This window comes from Lichenostomus cassidix, chromosome 2, assembly GCF_008360975.1.
Source record: "Lichenostomus cassidix isolate B80296 chromosome 2, HeHo_3.0, whole genome shotgun sequence".
In the NCBI taxonomy this organism is placed as follows: domain Eukaryota; kingdom Metazoa; phylum Chordata; class Aves; order Passeriformes; family Meliphagidae; genus Lichenostomus; species Lichenostomus cassidix.
The window spans coordinates 113,251,670-113,278,781 of NC_139482.1; the positions used below are offsets into that span (position 1 = coordinate 113,251,670).

The following is a 27,112-nucleotide window of genomic DNA, read 5'->3' on the forward strand; positions in this document are numbered from 1 at the left end:
GTGAGGGGGGACGCTTTGAGGGGAGAGGCGAGCGCTGATTGGCCGAGCGCGGGGGAAGGCGGGCGGTGATTGGTCGGGCGCGGGGGAGCAGGGGGAAGGGGGGCACGGGCAGAGCTCGCTCCGCCCGGCAGGGGGCGCCCTCGCACAGCGCACGGCAGCGGGACAGCTGCTGTGAGGGAGAGAGGGAACGCGGGGAGCGGCGCGGAGCGGAGCGGAGCGGCGTGTGCTCGACACGCACCGTTTGTTTATCGTCCGTAATAAGGCACGGCGGTAAAGAACTGGTATGAACGGACAGCGGCAGCTCGGCGGCTAGAGGAGGAGGGGTGTTCTTCTGCCTGACAGAGAGCCGCGCCGGAGGGGGCGGGGGAGACGTGGTACCTAAATGTTTCCATCCGAGCGAGTTATATAAAGTCAGTGCGGGCGTTACGTAACCGTTCCGACACTCCCGCGGCTATTCGTCGGGAGCGGAATAGAAAATAAATAAAATCGCCAAGTGTGCGGGCCACGCGGAAGGCAGAAGCGGGCAGGTCGGGAAGGCGGGATGAGCCCCGCCGCGGGACGGGACGGACCAGCTCCCCGCTCTGCTGCAGGAACAGCCCGAGCTCCAGCGCCTCCCGCAAGCAAACGATCCACTTCCCGGTAACAAATGCAAAGCCCTCCTGTGTGAGCCGGGCTGTTCACGCAGTAAGGCAAGCAGCAGTACTCCTGCGCAGTACGGGACCCAGGGGCAAAGGTAATGTTGCATTTGTGTTTAAGGGCAAGTTGGAGAGAAGTGAAAAGATGACCTAAGGAAAGTGGTCTTTGAAGTGGCACAGCTGCTCAAAGAACATCGATGGGACTTCAGGTCATTTAGGTGTGTGTAAGAGGCACCTTTGAAGTCATAGATATAGCCAGCTGTAGGCTGATATAAAACTCTTTAGGTTTTGACCAACGGGAAAGACCAAAGGCAGAAATTAAGTCACAGCCAGCCAGCCCTGCCTAGACCCCTCCAGGTGCTTTCAGTCACAGGGCTACTCCGTTAATCAGAAGACGACTCGAGTAAAAGCTGGTAACTAATCAGTTACCACTAAACAGAGGTCAGTGAGTGCAACATATCTGTTTGCCCATTTATCCCTGTAGAGAGCAACCCCTAGAAATCAAAATACTTTTAAACTAGAGATAGAAGTATTTGTCAGGCAGCTTACATTTGTGGCATATTACCGGAAGACTTTTAGGAAGATGCAGGTGTTTTGTTTTTGGAGAGGGGGGAATTTTTCCTTGCTCATATAGCTGTTTCTTAAGGAAGTAGGCTTGACACAATCTGTTCATATTAAATCACTCACCTCCTTTCTACCAAAACTCTCAGGCCTACTAATTCAAAGATCAGAATTCTACTAAGGCCTTATATTAAATGAAATCGAAGGTCTCTTGAATCTTGAGTAAGAAAGCACAAGTTTTGCCCAGTTTTAGGTCTTAGCAAATATAAATAGGACCTGGAGCTGCTTACAGAGGACCACCTCTGCTTGTTTTATTAGAATTCAAGTTCTCTCCTATGCTTGAAGCAAAAACAGCAATCTGATCTTAAATGGATTAAACAGAACTGTTTTATTTAACTCTGGGCTTTGTTTTGTTGGTTTAAGAATTAATCATAGTTCCTTTACTTGAGAGACTTGAAAGCAGCAATGAAAATGGCTGTTTTGTTGCTTTACAGATGAAGCTTACTCTGAGCATTAATATAATCTATGGAAATCTAAACCTGAAAAGACTAGTTATTTCCACAGTTCCATTTTGTGACTCTACATGCAAGTCAAAACAATGAACTTGCTAAATTCATTGTGGTCATCACAAATGATGAAGTTTTATAACTAGCAATCCCAGGATCCTTTGACTGTGACACACATAGAAAAAAAAAGCCATATACGCTGTTAGTTCAGTCTTGCAAGAATCGAAAACTTGGTAATTAGACCCAAACATTAATTTTAATGCAGGTACCTGTCTATGTAAGACTCTAATTTCAGCCAAAGTTAAACTTTTAAATTATAAAAAATGTTATTTTTCATAAAGTGCTGCACAACCGTACAGTTGCCAGCCTCCAATGAAACCATGATGCCCAAGTTTCATTTTCCTGTTATTTACAGCTGGCATATCCTCTCACACAGCATTCTGATTATGGTTTCTGTTGTCCTTCATGAAAATCATCACGGAGCTTTCTCTTGGCACACATACAAAAAGAAACAAGTGATGAAAATTTGTAAATCAACTTTATTTAACCATGGCCATCATTTAGGCATCGGCAATAGTAACTTCAACTTCTACGCCTGGTTCGATGCTGATGGAAGTGATCTGCTTCACGATCTCAGACGGGCTGTGCAAGTCAATGAGCCGCTTATGGATACGCATTTGGAAGCGATCCCAGGTCTTGGAACCTTCACCACAAGGTGTCTTCCTGGTGGTGATCCGCAGGGTCTGAAAAGACAAGCACAAGGGATTTAGCTGATGCACTGGGAGAAGTCATCTACAATCATACAAATATGATCACCTACAAATACTGTATGGTGTCTGTGCTGTTAGGAAGGTACTTCTTAAATTATAGTTGACTGATGTTAAAACTCCTTCCCTACATGTTTAATTTCATTTTTAAAAAAAAGTTCATTATAAAAATAAATTGAACAGAAAAGCCCCTTTCACATTCAACATGTTTTGCACTTAAGTGTTACCCTAGGTATCAAATCAACTTGTGAAATAGTCTTTTTACATTGGGTCACCCCCAGTTTAGTAGCACTGCTTTTCATCTCACCTTTTTTTCTTTAAAAAAAGATGGTTTAAGCACACAGTTAAAGAAACAACAGAATAAACCCACAACTTTTAAGACAGAAAAGGAGTGTCAAGTACCTTGGTGGGCATGCGAACAGGTCCCTTCACCTTCAGGTTTTTTTCCTTAGCACCTCTGATCAAGTCAGCACAGACTGAAAAAATACATGCAATAGCTCAGGTTTGTGACTATTTTACTTACTTGATTTCTCATGTGAGTATTTCAAACAAGATGTTGGCTCAGAATAGCGTATGAGTGATCACTGCCATTCATTTTAAGCATTATCCTCATAGCCAACCACGTGCAACTGAAGTGTTGTGCCATGATGAGCAAAGTCGTGTTGCAACCGTAAGCAAAAGCCATTAGTATAAGTTTAAACTGTATTTCAGCTGTTATCAGCCTGAAGATCCTGCAAATGGTAATTTTTTCTCACATTTTCATTGTATGATTAAATACTAGCAAAGCTAGTTCCTAAACAAAATTAAGTAATTTCTTAAAGAATGTTATACTAAACTCTTCATAACACAAGTGCCAAAATATTGAGAAACCAGCGTCTTCTAGTTCTTATACATTAAAAGAATAACTATTTCAAAATTCCCCACAAGAATTAAAGGGAAGAAGCTTCAGTTTCTTACATTAGTCACTATGACATTGGTTTTCAGCATGATGAAAACACCCAAAACACTAGCTTTCATTTAAGATTTACTCAGAATTTACTTTTCAGTGTATGAAGCACTTTGGGTTGACTTTGCAAGCCAAGGCACATACTAACGGGCAACCAGTAACGTGTTTAATTACAACTGGTTTCAAGAGATTGTATTTTGCAATGCATTACATGGCACCTATTATTCATTACTTGACAAGCTACCCGAGTAAAGAAAAAAGTATCACTCACCCTTCTCCAGTGATTTTACATTGCGACTTGTCAAAGTAATTCTAATGCGATGAATCGCCACCTCTTGTTCCACAGGTGCTTTGCCAGTATCTTTAAACGCCTAAAATGTTGACGTTACAAATATCAGACACTACAGTTAACACCACCAGCTAACACCATCCACAGCCTCTTCAAAAGAGATTTCAGGAGTGTAAAGAACAATTTAGCTATGGGACTATATTACACTACTGACTAGAAGAGATATCTGAAGGGTATGGTGGCATGGAAGAAATAATGGGAAGAGAATGAAAAGGCAAAGTCCTAACTCTAAGGAAAAGCAATTTTTTAGTGTCTAACTGCATCTCAGGGTGGGAAGCTGCAAGCACACCATTCCCTGGTTTGCCTATATACAGCTGGCACAAACACTTCTTTCCTCAAATATGAATACATTTCAGGCTTCGTGTATCTTACAACCTAAACTCACCACAAATTAAGTAGCAAAAGCTTGATCAACGAAACTGCAACAACTCACAGAATGAGAACAAAAAGGGGCACCTGGCCAGAAAGACTAATTCGGCTACTCGGGAAACTGATTTGAGGAGCTTAAGCAATTAAACACTTGCAAATAATAGGGCATTAATGTAGCCTAAGTGAGCTGATGAAACGGGAGTAAAAATACAGACGAAGGAAGGTCTTAAGAAAAGAGAGATGAAAGATATATACATGCATGCCTCTCCAAAAATATAAATGGGGGGTTGCCAAGAGGACAGAGCCAAGTTCTCGGTGGTGCCAACCAGTAAAACAGGAGACAGTGGGCAGAAACTGATGCACAGAAGTGCCACCTGAACATGAAGAACTTCTTTACTGTCCGGGTGACCGAGCACTGTACAGATTGCCCAGAGAGACTGTGGAGTTCCCCCACTGGAGGTATTAAAGAACCGTCTGGACTCAATGGTGTGCCATGTGCTCTGGGATAACCCACTGTGGTGCCTTCCAGCCTGACCTATTCTGTGATTGTGTGAAACATGGGATGTCACACACCGGCGATGAGGTGCTGCCTGCCCCATTTACTGAGGCGCACCCCCTTAACAAGGGCCGTGTGTAAGGGCAAAGCCACGAGGCCGGATCAGCACCGCTCACGCCGGGCTGCGGCCGCCTCCCCTCCGCCTGCGCTTCCCCGCGGTGCCCTTGCGAAGGGAAAAGCGCTACCGGGCCCACAGGTCGCCCTTCCTGCTCGCCGGCTCGGGGTGAGCTCCGGGAGCCGCGCCAGCAGCCGAGGACCCTCCGCGCAGCCCCGGGGAGCGCAGCCCTGTCCCGGGGCCGAGGGCCGGCACCGCCCGGGCGGGCACGGCGGCCATGCGGCAGGGCTGGCACGGCGGCCCCGCTCCCTCCCTCGTCCCCGGCGTTCCCCCTCCTCACCATGGAGGCAGCGGAGCCTTCCTGACCGACTTATTCCCGGGCTCGGGCGGCGCGGGGCCCAGCGAACAGCGGTGAGCCAGGAAGCGGCGGCGGCGGCGCGGGAGAGGCGGGCGCGGCGGCGGCTGGCGCTTATATAGCGGAGCGGCGCCGCCTCCATCCGGGCGCTGCGGGACCTTTCACCCGCCCGCCGGGCACGGAAGCGCCGGGGCGGGGAAGTCGGGTCGCCTCGGCTTCCTGCGGCTGTCGTGGTCCCGTAGTCTCGGCCGGTGGCGAGCGGAGAGGGGCCCAAGGCCGGTCGCTGCCGTGTCCCTACCCCGGGCTTGGCCCGCCCTGCGGGGTACAGCGCCCTTCCCGCTCGGGTCCCGCGGGCTTCTCGGCCTCCTGGTTGCCTTTTCCGGGAGATTTCGGCGTTCTGCTGGGGGGAGGACCGGGATTTGGCGCACTGGAGAGGCATTATCGCTTCCAGTGATAGCGAGCGCGTTCCCCTTTGAGCCTTTGGGTCTTTTTATCTTCAGTCATTACTGAAAGCGACAGGACGAAAGGATTTGGTCTTAAACTGCGCCAGGAGAGGTTTAAGTTGGACATTAGGAAGAATTTCTTCACAGAAAGGGTGATAAGGCATTGGAGTGGGCTGCCCAGGGAGGTGGTGGGGTCATCGTCCCTGGAGTTGTTTAAGGAAAGGCTGGATGTGCCAAGGTCTAGTTGAACATCGTGGAGTTCGGTCACAGGTTGGACTCCATGATCTCAGAGGTCTGTTGGAGCCCAACTGATTCTGTGATTCTGTAAAGTGGAGGTGCGAAAGCAGAAGTTTTAAGTAAAAGTGCTCATTTCATTCAGGCTTAAATTTAGCAGCTTAAGTGAATTTTATTTATATAAGTTCCATTATTTGCTCAGGTTGGGCTTTGGAGGGATATTTTTTACTGAGAATGGTCTTTGATTTGGCCTGGACAATGGTAACTGTTGGTCCCAAATCAAGTGTTTTGCTGGCAATATGTCTGTTTCGAGTTACATCACTGGAGAACTAGAGAAACTATTTGAAATTATGGCCTATAGTAGGGTCGCTATGATTATCTTTTAATAATTCTAATTTGGAATTTTTTTCAGGAATCATGGACATGCATAATGTTAGCATAACTACTGCACCTCTGGAAGCTTAATAATTACTACAGTTATTCAAGGAAGCTACTTGGTATTTTACAATGAGCTTACTTTCAGCTATCACACTGTTTTAATACGGGATTTTTTTTTCCCTAACAATTGCTTTATAGTGGTCCTTAAACCTCATGTGATGGAGTTGACTTTTATATGCCAACTATTCCATTGTTTAGGCTTGTTTGCACTTGGATTGTTTGTACTTCCTCTTTGAAATCTCTAATTTACTAATATCTTCTTTGAAAGTGTTAGAGGCTGCATTCTGATAAAGCAGTTCCAAGAAACGTGGATACAGAAGTTGTCATCCTGTTGCTGTTTCCTGAAATGCAGCAATCAAGTACTGATCTTTTGCCAACGGAGATCAGTACTTGAAAAATCTGTTTTGATGATAGACACGTTTCCCTGGTCTCTTCCTCCCTGCAATGAAAACAACATTTGGTTCTGGTGGTTTGTTTTCTGAGCCATTTAACAATTACATAGATTCTATTTTTGAGCTCATACGCAAGGAACCCATGTTTATTCTGTTACCAGCTATTCCAACTACTTCCTGAGGAAGTTTTCCATCTATAAGTGTTTTATATTCATCACTCTTAAATACATGACCTCACACTGAGCATGCTGAAGCACTTAATTTTCCACTAATCCAGATGGTTCCCAATCAGCAGCCTTGCTACACTATTTACTTAGAGCTTTTATGAATGCTCTTAGTAAACCTTCTTTCCAGATAAAATACTGAGTACTTTGCTGCCAAGAACTAATTCCTGTGGGATTCAATTAGAAATACATCTGACTGAGTCCTCAGTGGTGACACAGACCTGTAGCCTTAGTTTTAATTTGCTTGTTATGAACTGTATGTGCACAACTGTGCCAGTTTCTCTGGGTACTGCTGAACAAGGCAATGTGCAAATGTATTATCTCAACACTGTTCCTATTGTCTACAAACAAATGCTGTAATTGCATGAGAAAAAAAAGTAATTCAGAAAAGGTACATTTTCCATACATTTAAGCTGTGTAATTCAAGTACAATTTGCTCATTTGTTTCTTGTTCCTATATGAAGAAGTTGGTTTGGGTTTGGTTGTTTTTTCCTGGGATTAAGGCAAGGTTGACCATAAGTTCCTGAATTTGTTCCTTTTTCCTAGTATTGGCACTACCTCAGCTTTCTTTGAGATTTTTCTTCTTTTTCTGAGCTTCCCCAGATTTCTCGGAGCTTATGGAAAATCCACATTAACAGCACACAAGTCTCCTTTGCCAGCTCTTAAAATTCTTGGATGCAGGCTATCTGGAGCTGCTGATTTAAAAACCGCCTTACTTCTGTTCCTATGTTTAAGGCTTTCCATGGCTATTGTTGGAATTTTCTGATATATGTTGTTTTTCTCCACAAGCATATTACAGAAATTTATCTGAAATGCCTGTTTTCTCTGAAATTCACTACATGTTAAAAACGTTCCCTCTTGCATTCATGTGTGTAAATAGCCATTCTAAATATAATATTTTGCTTTTCTTCTGAGTATTTTGTCATTCTTAACTTCTAATTCATATTTTGTATTCTGCCTGGTTTTCCTTTGGTTAGATACTGCTTTTCATGTAGGTTTTTCTCAATGCTAACTTTAGTTAAGAGATTGTCATTCTGTGACTTATATCCAACAGCCTGTGCTTTTTAGATGAAGCTTCCAGGAGTGTTTCTCTCATGTTAAGTAATTAAGAAGGTAAACTATTAAGAAGCAAGACATGCTTTTAACATGACTTAGTAGTCTGTAGCAGAAACAATTTAATACCTAATTTAATGATTTATCATGCAGAACATCATTCCATGTGCATTCATGACACTTTCTGACATTTATTTTGGGGTTTACAGGTTACTGGAGATTTTTTTTCTTTCTCCCTTTGACTAGTTCATCCTTCAGAAGAGAAGATCCTGGGATGAGTCTGTCCGTGTGACAGAAGGAGCACGTGCCTGTTGTCAATCAGATCTTCTAAAGTATTGTAATGATTTAGGGAAATGAAGATTTGTTTTGTCTTCTGGTGAATGTTGAACCTTTCTGATGCACCTTTGGCTGGGTCAAAGGACAGACATACTCCTCAGGCTTTGCAGCTTGGGCTGTGAACACCATTCATTTTTATGAGTAGATTTATTCTGCTTGTTTCACATTGGTGGCCAGTGGATGGTTTTGGCAGGGCTCACAGTAGCCTCCCTAAATCTGCTATGTCATTTTTTGTAGTGGGTATTCGATATGAGCAGCTCCCTGGAAGCTGTCTTGGTTATGCCAGCCTAGTACCTCTAGTGTTTGCTTTCAATGGTGATTAACATATTCCTATTTACTTGGAAATCACTTCCTTCTCCAAGGTCATTCGGATCTGCACACACTTTTAAGGGTTTTGTTTGAGCTTCTGCTCTTAAAATACCTGTGAAGCAGGATCATGCCTGAGGCTTCTCCGGAGGTCATTGGTAGATGCTGCAGTGTCTAAACAAGTCAGGAGAAATCCAATAAAAGCTATTTTCAGCCCTTTTAAGAAAGGCTATAGCATCTGCTTGGTCGTAATTTTAGGTATCTGCAGATCCTCTTGTGTTAAGAGTCTCAGTTGTATCATGTTGCAGAACTCTCCTCCAAGTTCTTTGGCTTCTCTGGCTCAGCAATTAGCTTTCTCTACAATTAGCTTTCTCTTTTAAAAGACTGACTTGTGAAGATGAGTAGCTGCTAGCTGGCAATGCTCTCTGCAGGTAGCAGACAGAATGCACAGCTGGAGTTCTCATATTGCACCTAGGCTGTCCATTTCACATTTTCTAAATTTTCATGCCAATTCTAGCATAAAGCTCAGCATATGAGAATCCAACCACCCCTCAAAATACTAGGCTCTCTTTACCTTAAAAATTTCTCATGTAAGCATGAAAAACATGAACTAGGTCTGTGATTCAGAAAAAGAGCAACTGTGCTTTGATGGAGTCCTTTACTGTTGACAAATGTTGCTGCAAATATTGATTGTTAGGAGATATTTTCAAGTGGGCAACTTGAACTTCATAGTTATCACTACAAGCTCTTTCCTTCTAAATATGTACTTTATGCCGGGCAGATGATACACTTGGCTTCTAATAGCATTGATGTGGTTAGAGCAAAACTTCTCCCTTGTCAGCCTGTTTTGGCTTGGTTTTCTGACACAAATCACTGTGACAAAAAACACAAAGCTGCTGATATGCTACAGCATTTCTAGTGACATCGAATCTGTGATAAATCATTACAATATGTCTTTGAACACATGGGACTCAAACAAGATTGTCCATCTGGGCAGCTTTCAGGAGAATATTATTTGAATTCATCCTTTTCTAGTTCAATCTTAATTTTTTTTTTTTTTTTTTTTTCAAATTGATGAATTATGTGTTCTCTGCTCTTCTGGAATAATGTTTGTTTTCTTTCCACTTTCCATCCCACTGCAGATGGGTTGCTTCTGTCAAATTTGTAGTAATGAAAAAAGCCCCTTGGGCAGAGAATGACTGTGCAATTCACATAGTCTTGATAGCAACCAGAATGTAATTTGCTGGTTATCAATGAACTGTATATTGTGGATCAGTATCAGCAGTACAAAAAAAATCACAATACTAGAGGTTTACAAACTGCTAGTAAGCACCTACAAATTTCTTACCCTTCTACAACTGATCCCACTTACATATTCACACATTTCTAAATGCAGTTCCACTCTCTCGCAAGAAGTGTGGGTTACGAGTGACAGTCCCACTTTTGGGAGCCTGTGCAGCCGATCCACATGCCAGGAAAAGTGTACTCTCTGAATTCCTGTATGCAGTACTGGGAGGATGGGTCCCTACTGCTGTGCCTCGTCCTGTCAGCCCCCGCAGTCTCTACTAGGAGTGGGGTGGCAGCTACTTACCATGTCTGTCGAGGAGGATCTTAGTTCTATTGGCACCTTCTGCTCTCCCACCCCATGTTTTCTTCTAATAATCACAAATTCTCCTGCTTTTTGAGCTAACTTTCTGTTTTTTCTCAAAAGGCTCTTGTTAATCTAATTCCCTCGTTACTGTTTAATCTGGGTGGTCATTGTCTTAAGCAAGCTTTGTTATTGTTAATTTCCTTAGTATTATCAGGTTTTGGGCAAACATCGTCCCAGAACATGTCAGTGTGGATATTCTGTTCACACAATATCTATACTCACATTCCAGCCCTACCATCTTTTATTATCCAGGCCAGGTTACCAAGAGTGGGGGCATGCAATTCCTGTACAAAAAATCCCCAGCATTAGCCTAGTGAGAGCAGAACTAGTGGCCATACAAACAGAACTGCGGTTTTTTGCATCCAGTTTTCATTTTGGAAATCACCTCAGAAGACTTCATGTGGGGAAAGGTAATCAGGTACAAAAAATGAACTCTAAACTACACAAATCTCTCCAGTCTGGATCTGTGCATTTGAGGCAACATCACTTGGCACTGTTTGTTGTGATCTGTTTCACTTTGTAAAAGTAGTTCAAGAAGACTGCAGTAGTTTGTAGAACATGTTGAAAACTTGCACCTACTCAATAATATCCATGGGACTCATTGAACAGAGGAAGCTGTTTTAACACCAGAATTGGAAATGACTTCCAGGACACAGGTTGGTTTGCTACTCTTACCTCTCTGGCTTCTCTGTTTTGTACTGGGAGTGTTTAGGAGCTAGTGCTACATACTGGTGTGTACAAACTCTCACAATGCCATGCTATGAAAGACTTTGGAGTTTCCTTCCTCCTTATGTCTGCTGCCTCCTGTAAACTGTGGGAAGCTACCAGCAGCAGAGTATTAGCATGATTGGATGTCTGTCCTGGAGGAAAAAAAAGGTGTTCAATTTTACAGCAGTTCTGTTTGCCAGTATATGTAGTCTACATATATGTTTGCCTATGTGTTTTGGAACACATTTATGAAGTCACTGGTCATGTTTTTTTCATCCAAAGACCAGTTTAATCTAATGTAATTCTTTGGCGAGACAGAGTAGTAGGGAATTGTTTCACGGTGCTTGTGCTGCTTCTCTATCATGGAGCAGGGATAATTTAAGGAATTATTCTGGCCTCACACTGCCTTATGACTAGAGGAAAAATTTGTCTTGATATGGAATGCATCACTTCATCATGTTTAGGTTTTTTGTTCCTGAAAAGTTTTTCCTCATCTCTTTAGCATTGGTGTCCTTTTGTGATATTCTTGATCCAACTGGTTTTCAGATGATGAATGTTTGCAAGCACAAAATTTAGCAAATGCTTGCCACAGATGATGAGACTTAAAGCAAGGGGTAATTTCCACCTTGATGTTACAGGACTATTAGAGCCGGATATTAGTTGCAACTTGCAATTTTATCTAGATTACATCCAGGTGTCAGACTTCTGTGGGACTTGAGGTGCCCTTCCCAACCCTGGCATCTGTAAAGAAAGATTAAAGCCACTTCAGCAATGCTTCTCCTGTTGTGACCTGACCCTCTGTGAACTACCCAGGCTAAATTACTCAAAATCTGACAGAAACAGGAATAGCAACATAGAACTTAGGACCTGGAACTAAAGGAGATACTGTGGTGTTAAAGATGTGCTTTAGAAACAGGCATTAGTAGCCACTAAGGAAATCATCACGCTGTGATTGCTTAGAACAGCTGGTCAGATCCACAACATAACATGAAAGTGATCCAAGAGGCATCAAATATGAAGAAGTTTTGGTTTCAAAGGGTTTACTAACTTCTCTACAAAGCTAATGTGGCAAAGTGGCAGCTGCAATTTACTGCATGGAAGTTAAGAGGTTGCAGTAGCGGGGTAGGAGCAACAACTGTAGAGTCTGTAATATCATTCATAGAAGACCCAGAAGTTTTGTTTAAGAGAACATCATACTAGGAGATTACAGCAAGTCTATTAAACTTATCTTTCACCAAAATATGTGCTAGAAGTTCCTGCTTCATGAAAATGGGGCTTGTACATGGCCTTTCACACTAGTCTACAAAATGTGGTTGTAAACATACAATAGTTTGCTATATTTTACCCCTAAGAGGTATAAAACAGACAAGTCTTCTTCCCCTGCAACAATCACTTAAATAATGTAAGAGCGACTACATGTAAATTTAAGTGCACTAATGTGCACACAGTTGCACATCCAACATTCCTGCCTCCTTGCACAGTGAAATCCCCAGTAACCCGTTTTTCCAGATGCAAATCAAGGGAAGCAGTATTATCTACAGGTTTAAAAATGAGGAAAAGGTAGTATTAGCATTTACAAGGGTTGTGGTCAAGCATTCAAGTTTTAGGCAAATAAATTAAGTATTGTGGTAAACGTAGAAGGTGGGTTTGAGTGTGGTACCCATGCCCCCTGAAAAAAATTCAGAAATATTAATACTTGTCATTTTTTCAGCATTATGGCCTCATGTTTTTCATTCATGTACAGAACAGGTATCTTTAAAAATATTCCTTCAATAATTATGACTGTTGGAAGTTGTTTCTGAGAACACCCAGCAGGCACTTTATCCTACCAATAGCCCCTTATGATGCTGCCAGAGCTGTATTTCCTTTTTTGAGAACCCTTTACCTGTTCAGAGGAACAAATGATTCTCATACACTCTCGTGAAGTGTTCCTGGTGTGAGGTAGAGCCAGTCCCTCAGTTCTGGCAGGAACAAATGCTTATGCCAATACATAGGAATTGTTTCTCATTTTTCCTTGGGCAAAAAAGGCAAAACCAGCAACACGCCTTTAATACAGAAAATGGAGCTTTTTAAAGCTTTTAAAGATTTGTTGAAATCCTCCTCCTATAAAGGAAATTTATTTTCCAGTGAAGAAGTTACCATTACTTGTGTACTAGCTTACATTGCTAAATTATTGGTGCTACTTAAGTATAGCACTAATTATGCAACCATGAAAACGTTTTAAAAAAACGTAACAACATTTATTTCCTCTGAAAGTCAACTGTTGGCAGGAATGATTTATTAAACTTTAGGAATAATCTATTTTTCCCCTTTCAGTCAGAAAACATTTAATAGCAATCATTTCACTCCCGAAAGCTATACAAGGATTGACAACTTTAAGGGAGGTCTGGAGTTCTGTCATTTTCTTAAAAAAGAGAAATCTCTGTGACGTTTATCTATTGGCATGTCAGTGCAATGATACATTCCTTCAAAAGCTTTGCATGTAGCTTTTGTGTTATCTCTAAGCCATTTCATTGGAACTGTTAGATAAGAGAAAAACAAGGATGTGGGAAAAGTGTATGATATCTCCTCAAAGTTACTGTATTATGTAATATATCCTATTAACTGCTATTAAAAGAAATCGAGCCTTCCCAGCCTATCAGTTCCCTTATTTACATTCAGGTTTTTTACAATCTCTGTTCAGGTGTAACTTTGTATGCTTGTCTCTGGGACCAGCTGCTTTTGTGCCATATCTGAATCAAAACCCTTTCCCCATTCTTAAGTGGTCGAGAAAAATACATGGCTTGAAAATAAAACTGATTTTCCTTCTGCCCTTGTGGAGGGAGTGACTTAAAAAGAACTGGACATTTACATTTCCACTTTGCAGCCTACTTTGCTCTTTGTAGCCTGGCACATATGCAGGAGAATATTTATTAAGTTATGAATTACCCTATTATCCCAGGTGCCTGCAAAGGCAAATGCAATCACCTCCCTGCTCTGCTGAACACTTGGGCTATTGAACTTCAGGCTGGGCCGACAGCAAAACTGAGCCTCATGCTCAGAGAAGTCCAGGGTGGTGCCTCTGCTGTCAAATTGTCCCATGGCATCCTTAGCTATTGGCAGACTGGGACAGATGCCAGTACACTTTTTTGTTCCATTTTCCTTGTTTAACTGGTTTTAAGGCTTTTCGTTTGACAGGCAGACAAATATTTGGCAGTTGGGTTAACTGAAGCATAGAAAGAGGCTCTTTGAGCACTGCATGAAGGTATTTGCAGCAGATAAATAGCTACAATAAAGTAAAAGTAGAATATTCTAAGTACAGTGAATTTTAAAAATAACCATTTCCTATCTGTATTTTCATCTTTGTTCTAGTGGATGAATTTATGGACACAAATGCTAACACTGCAAAGACTGATATACAAATTGAATAGCAAGCATCCACTTAAGTTCCATTGAATTTACAAATATTTGTGGTAAAATGTGTAGAACAATTTTTGTTTGTTTTCTTTGCTGTGCTATCTCTTACCCCAGAATACCAAAGCAACCCATTCATCTTCAGACTTAGGTTTTCATGCTTCTTGTCCTATCTTCTGAATTGAAGGTATGCCCACTTCCAAGTTATATAGTATTTTTATGATTTGAAAATAGTGATGTTACCACTTTCTTTCTGAGTTGAGAAAAAGCATAATAAAAAATATTTTAAATAAATAAATAAAGAGAAGCAAACAACAGAACAAGCCAAGATCTGGTTAATGGGAAGCCAGAAGCTGTGTCAAAGAGAAATAGATAAATGTTCCACATAATTGTAAAATATGTTTAACTGCAATACTCCACCCCACCCCACCCCACCAATAGATAAAGAGCATAGCATCAGAATGGTAGCTTATGCTAACTTCTTTTAAAACCTACTATGAAATGTCTTTTGATACTTCTACTTGGGATCCAAAGACACTAAACCTTCAATAATAGCTACAGTAAGTGAAGATCAATATGTAATTATGAACTTCCCTTCTTTTTCTTTCCCTTCTTTCTCATTCTTCCTAGAAACTGTTTATTACAGTTGAAGAGTTCCCATGCTTCTAGTCATCCTTTCTTCTCATCACTTGACTGCTAAAATAATTGCTGCACTTCACAGAACTCAAGATAGCATGTCAAAGTATGAGATGGCATGTAGAAATTGCTTTTCATCATGATGCATGAAAAAAATTCATTCTGACCTAAAATCATTCCAGCACTAATTAGTATTGGCTCTTATCTGGGGATTCAGTTTGAATTAGGTAAAATTACATAAAATCTCTTAACTGCAGCCTGTCAAATTTTGCACACGTGCCCATTTGAGGAAGAAGAGGAGATGTGTCTCCTCTAGATGAGGTTGGGACGATGAATGCCATTCCTTATAAAATAAAAGAAAAAAAGGCCAGAATTAGAACTTTTAATTCATGCTATCCCTTAGTGGACGATACTATCTGTATAACTAAGAAAGCACAAAATGCAACACTCTAATATGGTTAATATATCCAGGGCTACTGGTCTTGATAACTACCCATGAGAATGCAAGCACTTTACAGTATCTTCTTTATATGTTCTGTCCAAAATTAGTAAATGCCACCAGGTTTGGTAGTTAGGTACTGGGAGATTAATGAGAAAGAGTTGAAGTTTCCATGCAGGCTGTGGTTACCCCAGACTGCTCTGAGGCAGGAGCTAACCCATCCAGTTTGGAATACTTAGCTCTCAGTGCTGCAGAGCTGGAAGTTTGAAAGGCAGCTTGTGCTACTTAGGAACAGAGAATGTAAAACAAAAAGCAGCTCACCTTGAGAAACTGGCTGCTATGACATGGCATCCCAGGGTCCCACAGACAGCACTTAGGTTGCTGCCATTAAAACAAAACTAAAAACAAATGAATGAACAAAACTAAACACCAGAATTGTTGAGTTTCCAAGGAAAATAATTATATCAAGTTGTGGAACTCGGTTGATAGTAAGACACGAGAGATCTGACCTTTACATTTACCAACTGGGAGAAATGAGGCTTTGTTCCTTTCTAAGAACACAGGCAAGATGAGTGGTGACTCTAATTTGAGGGGGTTCAGCCTATTAGCATCAGATAACTCATTCCCTGCATAGAGCATACCTGGCTGGCAAAGCCATTCCAATACCACAATTCCCAGACTTACACTGCTGCTGCATCATCTGAATCTGTGCAATACTTCAATAAATCTTCTGTTTAGGCTGATCAAGCTGCTGGCAATCCGTTCCAGAAACAAAGAGAACAAATAAACTAGGTACAAGTAGCCCTTAAGGTTTATAATTATGTCTTGCTGACCATCTGGAACTCTGTTGCATACATATGTATGGGGATAGAAAGAACAAAACCAGTTTATAGAAAGGGAAAAATTTTGATGAGCAGAATACCCTTAGAGTTGTGACACAATTGTCTGCAAGTGCTCTGCTAGCATTGTGTGCCTTCTACTAACACTTTATTTGGAGGTATGCAAGTGTGACAAATTTAAGAGCAAAGTGCAGCTACACTCATTAGCTCATTCCAGCTTTAAAAGCAGGAAAGAATCTTTTAAAAACCAGAAGCTCTGTCCAGATGAAGAAAACAGAAAGGATGAAAGTCTGGTGGATTACATATTAAAACAGACGGGGGGGAAAAATACTTCAAGGAACATAAACTCCATAATTTTTCATTTTCAGAATATCAAGAACAAGAAATCTGTCAGGACACTGATAAATCTATTGCTGCCAGGTTTTTAAAAGAAAAAACAAACAAACAAACAAACAAACCCCAAACAAAAAAAACCAAAAAAACCCACCAAAATCAAGACTAACCCCACCTAAACATTTTAATCTGTTTCCCCCCAAGACAACAAAGCCATTGCAAAGAAGCAGAGTGATCCTTGCATGTGCATTGTCCCTGAAGAAAACACAAAATAGGCTCAAGCTAGAAGGATTTTTGTAGGAGAAGTTAGGAGCTGACTGAATTTCAAGCATCTATAAATGTTATTATAATTGCAGAACTTCTGTGGTTAGAAGTGACCTCTGGAGACTGTCTAGTCCAACATCCTCTTCAGAGCTGGTTCAGCTTGAGCAGTTTATTCAGCACCATGTCCAGTCGGGTTCTGAGTATCTCCAAGGATAAAGACTCCCTAACCCTTCTGAATAACCTGCTCCAGGGGTTTACCATCCTCACAGTAAAATGGGGTTTTTGGTAGGATCCCCCTGAGCTTTCTTTTCCAGGCTGAACAGGCCCATCTCTCAGCCTCTCCTCACACGCAGAGGTTCCAGTCCTGTAATCAACTTAATGGTCCTTTGCTGCGCTCCTGGTCCAGTACATCCGTGACTTTCTTGTTCCGGCAGAGTGCTGAGCCACCCACCGAGTCCCAGATGTGTCTCACCAGGGCTGAGTGAACACCCGGGAATCACCTCTTCTAGCAGCGCTCCGGAGCAGCTGGCAGCAGCCTCTGAAGCGCGCCCCAGATGCTGTTGGCCGCCTTTGCCGCAAGGGTGCATTGCTCGCTCATGTTCCACTTTGTGTCTGCCAGCAGCTCTAGGTCCTTCCTGCAAAACTGCTTTCCAACCGGCTGGCCCCGAGTGCGTGCTGGTGCACCGGGTTATCCAGCAGCAGGTGCCAGACAGTCCCGAACAAATAAACTAGGTACAAGTAGCCCAGTTCCCTGCACTGGTTGCCATCAGCAGATTTCTCCAGCTGGTAATGTCTCGCTGAACACCTGCACAGCTAACATCTAAGGTATTGACTGCTCCATCCAGTTCTGTGTCACCTGCAATCTTGCAGAGGGTGCTCCACCCAGTCATCCAAGCCTTTAATGCAGATGTTAGCCTGCACTGGGTCCAGTATCGATCTCTGGGGTACACCACTGACTAGTCTTTCACTGGACTTCATGTCACTGATTAAAACCCTTTGAGCCCAGTGTTTTTTAGTTTCCACTTAGTCAGTACTTCATCAGTTTCTCTATGAGAATATAATGGGAAAGAGTGCTAAAAACCTCCCTAAAGTCAAGATAAGCAACGACCACTGCCCTCCAGCAGCCAGTAATCTCATTGCAAAAGGCTACTAAGTTGGTCAAGCAAGATTTCCTCTTCATAAATCCCTGATGACTACTCCCAATCACCTCTTTGTCCTTCATATGTTTGGCAATGATTTCCAGAATTATTTGTTCCACCAATTTTCCAGGGATTTAGATAAGGCTGACTGGCTTTAAGTTTTCCAGATCCTCCTTCTTAGCCATCTTGCAGACAGAAGTTAGATTTATTTTCTTTCAGACCTCAGGATTTGCTCCTGACCACCATGACCTTCCAAAGAGAGCTAAGAGTTGCCTGACAATGACATTGGCAAGCTCTGTCAGCGTTTGTAAATGCATCCCATCAAGTCCTGTGGACTTCTGTATGTCTTGTTTGTTTCAGTGTTCCCTAACCTGATCCTTCTTTACTAACACTAAATCATCCTTGCTTCAGACCCCAAAATGGTCTCTCAATCCTTGCATATTTATTATGTTTGAATTTAATCAGGAACTCTTTGTTTATCTTTGGAGGCATCCTGTCACCCTTACCTGATTCCCTGCTCACGAGAATGGACCAATCCTGAGCTTGGGGAAGGCAATCCTCGAAAAGCAACCAGGTGCCCTTGGCCCTTCTTCTCTCCAGGATCATATCCCAGGGAAGCCTTTAAAAAATAGATTTCATAATTACATAATTGACATCTGTACAAGGTACATTAGTGGATTCTATATTAAAGGAAATAACAGATACATAGATATTTTTTAGAAGGAGCCAATATTGCTTTCATTGGAAGAATTGCACTTCACAATTGTGTTGGGTTGTATTGGAATTCTTTAGGAGCACTGACAGCATGTAGATAAGGCACTGATTGATATGTTCCCTTAGGGTTTCCAAAGGTATTTGAAAAATCTTTCACTGCAAACTTTGAAAGGTACTAAGCAGCCACATTTAGGAGAGAAAACTCGGAGCTGGATAAGTCAAAAGATAGACACAGGGGGTAAAACCATCAGTTTCCTCAGCAGGAAAAAGTGCCCACTAGTGTTTTAGGGGATCTTCTCTGCCCAGCTAATCCACAAATGAAGTGCAAGAGGGGGAGCCAGAAGATAAACAAATTTGCTGATGCTAAAGTTATTTAATTGCAAGGGCCAACTACAAACTGGCAGAAAGAAATTCAGGATATATTGGTGTAAAGTGAGGGGAACAGACAAAATTATCATCATCACATAAAACCATGAATTCTGAGCTGTTTGGCTTGAGATATTTCTTGATTGGTATTAACTCAGAGCTCATTAGCAATCAAAAAACAAAAGAAGTTAATAAAAAATAGAGACCATTATGACAGCAAAGTATGATGTGTCAATATCTTGAGTGCTGTGCTGAGTTCTCTCTCACACTATCAAAAGAGAACCCCATAAAATTGACAGAAACATCTGCAGAGCTGATTATACTTCAAGAGTAGATCTTGGCCATTCAGTATCCTTCTGTCAAGTACAACAGAGAATTTGAAGGGTGCTTGATTTTTCACAGAGACTCAAGTAGCACTTGTTGATGCTAGAGTATCATTAAGCAAAAAACCACAGGTTTCTAGCAGTATAAGCAACAACCTTCCTCAAAAGGGACAAAAATACAACACATAAGCAAAATAAATACAACACAGAAGCATTAAGGAACTACTAAAAAATAGTTCCATTTTTTATTCTTTTGAAAATGCAGAAACATTTTTATTTAATGCTTAATGTTAAGGTGAGGCACATCAATAGCTTTATCTAAAATTTTATCTTACATGCCCTCAGCTAACCATATCAAAAGGCAATTGACTTATTATGATAACTTCTATTAAAAAATCTTCTTTATTAAATAAGTTATGCAACACACACAGAAAAAAAGTTCTAGTTCTATAGCATAATTATTTTGACAGAGAAACACAGGAAATATTTTCCAGAATTTACTTTTGGTTTTTGATTCCAGCCAGCATTTTATATTTCCACTTAAGGAGGACAGAAGACCAAGAAATAGTTAAGCTTAGTTATGCTTTATAAACCATTAATTTCAATTACCAACCCAAATACCATAAAGACCTACAGAATCATCTCAAATTCACATAGTTGCTCATTTCCAGGATTTCACGGGGCTAAGAACAGATGTGTGTCAGAAATCAGGAAACTGGCTCAATTCCTTTGGGATTCTTTTTTTCCAGAATGGAAGCAAGGGGGAGGAAGGGTAAAAAAGAAAAACAATTTGACTGAAACATCACTCTTTCTCCTGTCTTAAAAAGAAGCAGAGACTTTGAGCAGCATGGCAGTATCAGCTACAGCAGGCAGCTCCAGATAAGGGTTCAGATGTACAATTATCAGCTCTGATAAATCAGGGATCAGAGCTTTTTGTCTTCAGCATTGCCTACAGCACTTCCTTTCCCAGACACACTACAACCAGATTAGGAAAGATAGTAGATAAGACAGAGCAGTGCAGAGGATAGTTCAATAGTGTATGCTTTGAGCACCAGCAGAGGAACATCATTACTGCTCTAAGTAAACTTCCTTTTCAGTACTTCCATATCTTGTCCAATACTGACCCATGTGTTATGAAGCACAAACAATCCTTCCTTTACCATTCTTCCCCCCCCCTTTTTTTTTAACTCTATTTTGCACAAAATCTTCTTATAATACTTCAAAGTTTACAATGTTCCAACTAGCAAGTTGCTTCTAATGCACCTGGTAGCAGGGAAGTCATAAAAAGGACAGGTTGTTAATGTATCTTCTTACTCTTAGTAGCCTTTGACAAAAAGGTTCTTTATTTCAAGGAGTATGTGGGTCACATTCTCATTTTTTATATCAGAAGCAGCATACTTACTGAAATTACGTACATCTAAGAACAAGTTAAACAGAACACTGACATTCTGTATTTATTTTTCTGCATTCATTGACTTGTGACACATGTTCATTCCTTGATAAATGAACAGGAAAAGCTCAAATGCACTACCCTAGCTGGTGTAAAGAACTACTCATATCTGACATTTTGAAAATACCAAAAGGAATTATGTATAAAGAACCTTCTAAAAGCAGATTCTTTTTTGTACTTCACTTACTCACAGCCAACATTTTTTCTGTGCATCACATTTCCCAGTGAGCAAGGCAGCACACAACACATCATCCAGAAAAAGTCTGCCAACATCTTCATCCTTGCCTCTATCCCCTCCCAGGGTAATACCCCACAGTTCATTAAATCTCTTTATTTTTAATCTTCTTATATCAAAACAGTTCAAAATCAGTTTAAGTATAAAAAACAGCAACAAAGCCTTTAGATAACACGGGGGCTAAATAAATTATCTTCAGAAAAAGCGGGGAGGGAAAGAAGAGTTGACAAAAGAAATATAAAGAGTCGTGAGTTTTCCTAGAGGCTCTTCTTGAGGGCCCTGAGGCTGGGAAGCAGCTGGTCTGCACTCAGGCGCTCCTCTACATTTGCCTTCCAGCAGCAGCTGATGATGCTCTGGAGCGTCTGGCCGGCTGGTGACTCGTGGAACACCTCGGCAGCCAGCGAGGGGCGCAAGTTGTAGGCGACCACAGCGTAGAGCACATACTGCCGCTCTCCCAGGTACGGCTGCTCCCGCATCACCATCTGCCACAGGGTGATGGCAAACGAGTAGATGTCTGCTTTGGCAGTGACCCTCTCCCCCTTGAGGAGCTCTGGGGCACGGTGTGTGTACGTGCCCCCTTGCTGGCAAACGTGGGGGCTCTGGGACAAGCCCTTCTCCAGTTTCTGGGAGCATCCAAAGTCTCCAATCTTGCACCCTCCCCGCTCAGTGATAAAAATATTTGCAGGCTTCAGGTCCAAGTGCACAATGTCCTGTGAGTGCAGAAAGGCTAAGCCTGTCATGATATCACAAGAATAGCACACAGTCTCTTCCATGCTCAGGGCCTTCCTTCCACATCCTCCTTCCTCATCCTCCCCCTGTCTCCATGCAACCCCAGTGCCATAGATGACATGGTGCAGGGTGATGTTACCCACGTACTCCATGATGATGGTGCCCAGGCTGTTCTCGCTGGCAGGGGCACAAGTGCTGGCAGCCACCACACGTACCACATTCTCGTGCTGGAGCCGGGCCACGTTCAGTTCAGCCCAGAAGCTCTGCCACGACGCTAGTCGGTTTTTGCTGCTCTTCTTCACCTGCTTCACAGCCACAGTTGCACCATGGTAGGTGGCTTTGTAGACAGAGCCAAAGCCCCCAGATCCTAAGGGCTGCAGGAGGCAGAGCTGCTCCCAGTCAATGGAGCACCAGGACAGACGTGGAGGCAAGCGACGAGTCCTGGCTGAGGGAGCTCCCCCCAAAAAGCTTTTGCTGTCTTCACCAGGGATAACTAAAGGGCTGCTGCAGGGGCGCAAATCTGCAGAGGGGGAATACTCAAAAGAAAGAAAGCAATTAAGAGGAATAGGTGATGGCATAATATGAAAGAGAAAACAACAGGCAGCTACTAAGACAGAAGACTGGAAAGCTTCCCTGACAGAAAGGCCTCTAAACTAGCTTCCAAAGCCTTTTATCCTCCCTTCACCATTCTCCCTCCCTCCCCCAAATGAACTTCATCTGTCCCAATTGTCTGAATCAAATCAGGCTCACCTGGAAACATTATTCTCCAGCCCTGAAGCAAATCTCTAGGAAGTAAAGGCAAAAGGATTTAAAGCTAAAAAATTATTAACTCTAAAGTATTTAACATAATTTATAATCTCATAATAATAACTAAATAAATAAAAGAAATAAGTTCTGCCCATTGAATGCCTCTAGCAAAATGCCACTAGCAAAATGCCGCAGGAGTAAATAAAGCAGTGACTGGGGAATGTATTTCACCATGGCTCCAGGCAGGCATGATCAGCATCAGGTGCACTAAACAGCTCAAAGCCTTTGTCAGTGGAAGCAGCTGGAGTGGTGACTCCTAAGGTTTGATGATGCTACGGAAGGCAAAACTAAATATAGAAGTGTGTTTGTAGGAACCTACCACTTAGCATGACTGGGACAAAGGGACTGGTTTGTCTGCTCAGCTTTGTCCGTACAGGACAGCAACCTTAGTAACAGTGTAAGGACAAATGATTGTTCTGTACCATCCTTTGGATATAGTATACATTATATTATACATCATATGTATACATTATATGTATATTATATGTATACATTATATGTATATTATACATTATATGTATATATATACATATATACATTATATTATACATAAGTATTTGGTCATTTTCATATCACACCACATGCAGTTACTACAGGTGTGCATTTTATTTCTGGATTCTTCTTAGAAAACTTATTGCTGAATTTACAGAGCTATTCTGGCAAAAACCAAACAAACATAATTTTGTGTTGGTGGTCCCAGTGTTTTTTGAAAGGTGTTTTTATGACTTTTGACCCTTTCACATATTTGCAGTGCTCATGATAACTGCCATAGTGTTTGGTACCTGCTGTACTGCTCAGATAACACAGCATCCTTATGGCACCTGTACACTAAGGAATTTTGAATATTCCAGTAACTTTCTGTACATGTTGACAAATATCTTGGAGTGCTTGGACCCCATTTCCCACCTCCTCACTCTTCAGAACCTTCCTCTTGATTTCAGATTTTTCAGTACAGATTCTGCCATGTGATTACAGACTGGTGGTACCTCTTTCTCCAGAGTTTACCTCTGGGCACCACTGGCTCAGCAGGCAGTTCCTGCAGAGGTTTTCCTGATGTTTTCTGTCCAGTTTTTCTGTTTGTTTGTTTGTTTGTGGTTGTGGTGGGGTTTTTGTTTGGTTTTTTGTTCGTTTTTGTTTTAATTTTTTTTTAATTCTCCGGGTGAGTAAAATGCAGAACAGGCCACTGAGGGGAGTTTCAAGGGTGCCTAGACCATGTGTAAGCAGAACTGGAATGCTCTCCACTTTGCGACTGGTTCAGTTGTTCACCTTAACACACAAACCTGGTGTCCCAAAATTATCTTCTGACCCTCCTTGAACTCTAGATCTGCTCGAGCAGAGAGTCTCAAAGAGATCACTCAGTAGTGAATCAGTGATGGAGATCTTCCCCAGTACTGAGACTTACACCTATCAGGAGAAATTTGCCACAGCAATTCACAGAGAAGCAAACTTGAACCACAGATGAATGAGAATGGGGAATTTGGATTATCACCTGGCAGTGTGAAACAGAGATGCTGGGGAGGAACCAGATTAAATGGTGCTAATAGGAGTTGTTAACATGTGAGAGCACAAAGACTGAGGGATGCCAAGAGACCTCGCAGTGGCCGTGGGTGGGACAGTTCCTGACGATAGGAATGCCTGACAACACAAGGCTCCTCTTTCCCGGCCCCTCCCAGAAGGGACTCTAACAGTACAAGAGGCTGCTGGACCCCTCAGGTGCTACCACACCCTGTGAGCTTTTTGTTGTACAGCACGAGCCAGCCAAATAATATCCTATTGCTGCCCCTGCTTTGGGGCATCTCTCTAGCTCCCCATCAATCACACAGGTATGCTTTGTGGGTGGGGGAGAACCAGAAGATCTTTAGTGTAGTTTTAAATATGCAGTGAAATAAGCTGTGAAGACAAAAGATATTTACTTTCCTTTCTTGAGCAGCACTATGACTTATGTTTGTATGTAGAAGTCTTCACTTCTGATCTTTGCAGAGAATATTTTCTAGGCAGGTGAGTTGTGGTGGAAATGAAATGCTGCAGAAAACGGATGAAGCTACAGATGAGAGAGAAATTAATTTTAAGCCTTTTTTTCTGAGTGCTATTAGGGCTCCAATTCTTCAATAGGCTTCTGTGCCATAGAGCATATAAAAGCAGCAGAAAGACATTTCTGCTCTGAATTCTCAAAGCCTGTTTTCACCAGGTTAGTGTGGCAGTGAAGTTCAAAGGGAAAGTTGGGTGTGGAGAGGCATAGGTAGAAGGATGTGTGGATGAAGAGACCGACCTGTTAAGCTGACAACTATAGCAGCATATCTGGTGACTGTGAATGCTATAAAGCAGCAGTACAGTCTATGTTCATAAAACACAGGGTTAGGATTAGGGCTGTTTCTAAATTTCTTTGATTGAAATCGCATTCAGAAGGATTTATCAGACCTTCCATGTTATTATTTCCAAACTCCATGTCCACTTCTGTCAGTTGTCCTTTTGTTACCTTCTCTGGTAATTTTCTTGTTACCTTTTTCTGTTAGAAAACTTTCTGTTTCACTTTGCCATGGCAGACATGTTGTATTGCTCTTGAGGGATACAGTGAATTTTTGAACAGGAAGAGGGGCATTCTTGGGGATCTGAAGTGCCTCAATGTAACTTACTGTCCTGTCTCAAACTTACTGCTGAGGACCAAAGTAAGGGAACATCCAGAGTCTTTCAATGTGAATGCAATTAAATCAGATTTAAATGCAAGCAGGCTTTTATTCTTAATAAAAATTTTTTTCCTGTAATCCATTGCTGATTTGGCCCAGTGACTTCCCAGGAGTCACAATTGCTGCAGAACACCCATGCCACAGGTTACAGCCCTCCTGAGCTCCAGCATTCCCGCCGGCTGGGGTAGGTCTCTGGTGAGGCTGTCGAGCCACCTGCAGAGGGGAGCAGGGCTGTGGGGACAAGCTGTCCCTTCCCTCCAGGCCACCCTTCCCCAGAGCTACCCTGAGCAGCCCCCAGCCATGCTGTTCCCATTGCACTGCTTTTTCCACAGGGGAAAAGGAAGCTGTGGGAGCCAGAAGTCATCAGCACCTTTACAAACTACAGGAGGGAAGCACACAGTCTGTGTCCCATGGGCTGCAATAGGTCACAGCTACAATAAACTGCAGCAGCAATGGGTTTGTTCCAAGCTTGTGTGTTGTATTGTTGCAAGTAAAACATACCTGTGCATCCAATGCTGCAACAGCTGCCCAGCCCAATCTGCGCTTCTGGATGAGAAGACATGCAGAGATACAGAACTTCGCTGTGTTCCCCCATTCATATTTCACTTGTATATCAGGAATATAGAAACGTTTTGTTTGCCATTGTTGTTAGTTACTACTGCTGTTTGTTTGGTCACTGGACAAGAGAAATCAGCCCTGATACCAAGGGCCTTAAAGGGCTGGCATGGATGTAACCCAGCACAACACAGGTCACACACCAAACACCAGTTTTGTTTTGATCAAGGTGCATCACTCTTGTGGTTAACAGCCAGTTTTGTCTAAAACAGGCAAAGGATGGAGCTGGGGATTGGAACTGACTTCAGAGAATTTAAGAGTGTATAGTTATATACTTCTCCACAATCATTATTTTATTTCTTTGTACATTTGGTCATTGTACCATGCAACAAGCCCTTGAAGGCTTGGCCTGCCCAGAGGCTTCTAAGAACTGCCTTACAATATAGAGGTAGCATTGTGTTTCTACTAGGTTCCTTTGTAATCTTGCTAAAGGAGCCAACTGTAGCTCTTCAGTACTTAAATTACAGTCCTACTCAAAGCAAGACAGTTCCTTAGCCTGTGGCTTAGTGACTTCTGAGAGGTTTTCTTCTGTTTCAAATAATTTTTTTTTTTCTCCTTTTACTGTCAGTCCTTCAGATCTCATAGGATTGGATGATGAAGCTACATTCTCCTTATGCAGAGTGTTTCATAGTCCAAGTGCGGCTTCCAGTCACACCTCATAGACCTCAAATGATATTCAGTTGCCTGAAAGGAATTCTGATATGATCAATTGCACAGATGTAAGTGATAGCATTGTCTGGAGCCAGTTCCTACAGAGGCTTGCTCTGAAGATAGGCCACTGATTAACCACTTTTTTTTTTTTTTTTTTTTTTTTTTTACTACAAGTACAAGCCAGAAAAGAATCCAGTTCAAGTTTCAGAGTTTGGCTGTTTTGGTGAGACAAATGACACCCTGGAAACACAAATACAAGCAAGTTTTCATTAAAGCAGTGAAAGGTAAACCCAAATGCAAGGAAAAAAATACATCTGCAAGAACTGTGATGCTATTTTACTGCCGAGACATTATAATAATAAACATTTTAAAAGGTTAAACCCTAGTTTATAAATAATAAGATCAAGTTTCAAACACACATTGCCAAACAGCTGTTTGATGCTTTTTTTCCTTCACAGTAAGGTTACTCCATGTGTTCAGGAGCATGAAGCAAATGCTTTCCTTACCTGAACACACTGATGTTTTAACTGGAGGCACGGGAAAGGCAGGTGAGGTTTCACAGCTAATTTACAGGGGTCCCAGTGACCAAGGTGGACCAGACATAACTCTCT

General features: G+C 42.0%; 2 protein-coding genes and 1 non-coding gene across 3 annotated transcripts; all 3 read right to left on the bottom strand.

Annotated features, from left to right (window-relative positions):
• Nucleotides 1-2,221: 2,221 nt before the first annotated feature.
• Nucleotides 2,222-5,243, bottom strand: RPS20 (ribosomal protein S20). Its single transcript, XM_085052866.1, has 4 exons — nucleotides 5,085-5,243; nucleotides 3,687-3,786; nucleotides 2,872-2,945; nucleotides 2,222-2,445 (listed from the first exon to the last, which is right to left on the bottom strand). Exons 1-4 carry the CDS (start codon nucleotides 5,085-5,087, stop codon nucleotides 2,263-2,265), a joined length of 360 nt encoding a protein of 119 aa, XP_084908992.1. The 5' UTR covers nucleotides 5,088-5,243; the 3' UTR covers nucleotides 2,222-2,262.
• Nucleotides 3,024-3,087, bottom strand: LOC146442011 (small nucleolar RNA U54). Its single transcript, XR_014850495.1, has one exon. It is a non-coding gene; the product is annotated as a small nucleolar RNA U54 (small nucleolar RNA).
• A 15,279-nt stretch (nucleotides 5,244-20,522) lies between the features above and the next one.
• On the bottom strand, nucleotides 20,523-22,402 carry MOS (MOS proto-oncogene, serine/threonine kinase). Its single transcript, XM_085052867.1, has one exon. The coding sequence runs from the start codon at nucleotides 22,320-22,322 to the stop codon at nucleotides 21,273-21,275; it is 1,050 nt and encodes a 349-aa protein (XP_084908993.1). The 5' UTR covers nucleotides 22,323-22,402; the 3' UTR covers nucleotides 20,523-21,272.
• Nucleotides 22,403-27,112: the final 4,710 nt, after the last annotated feature.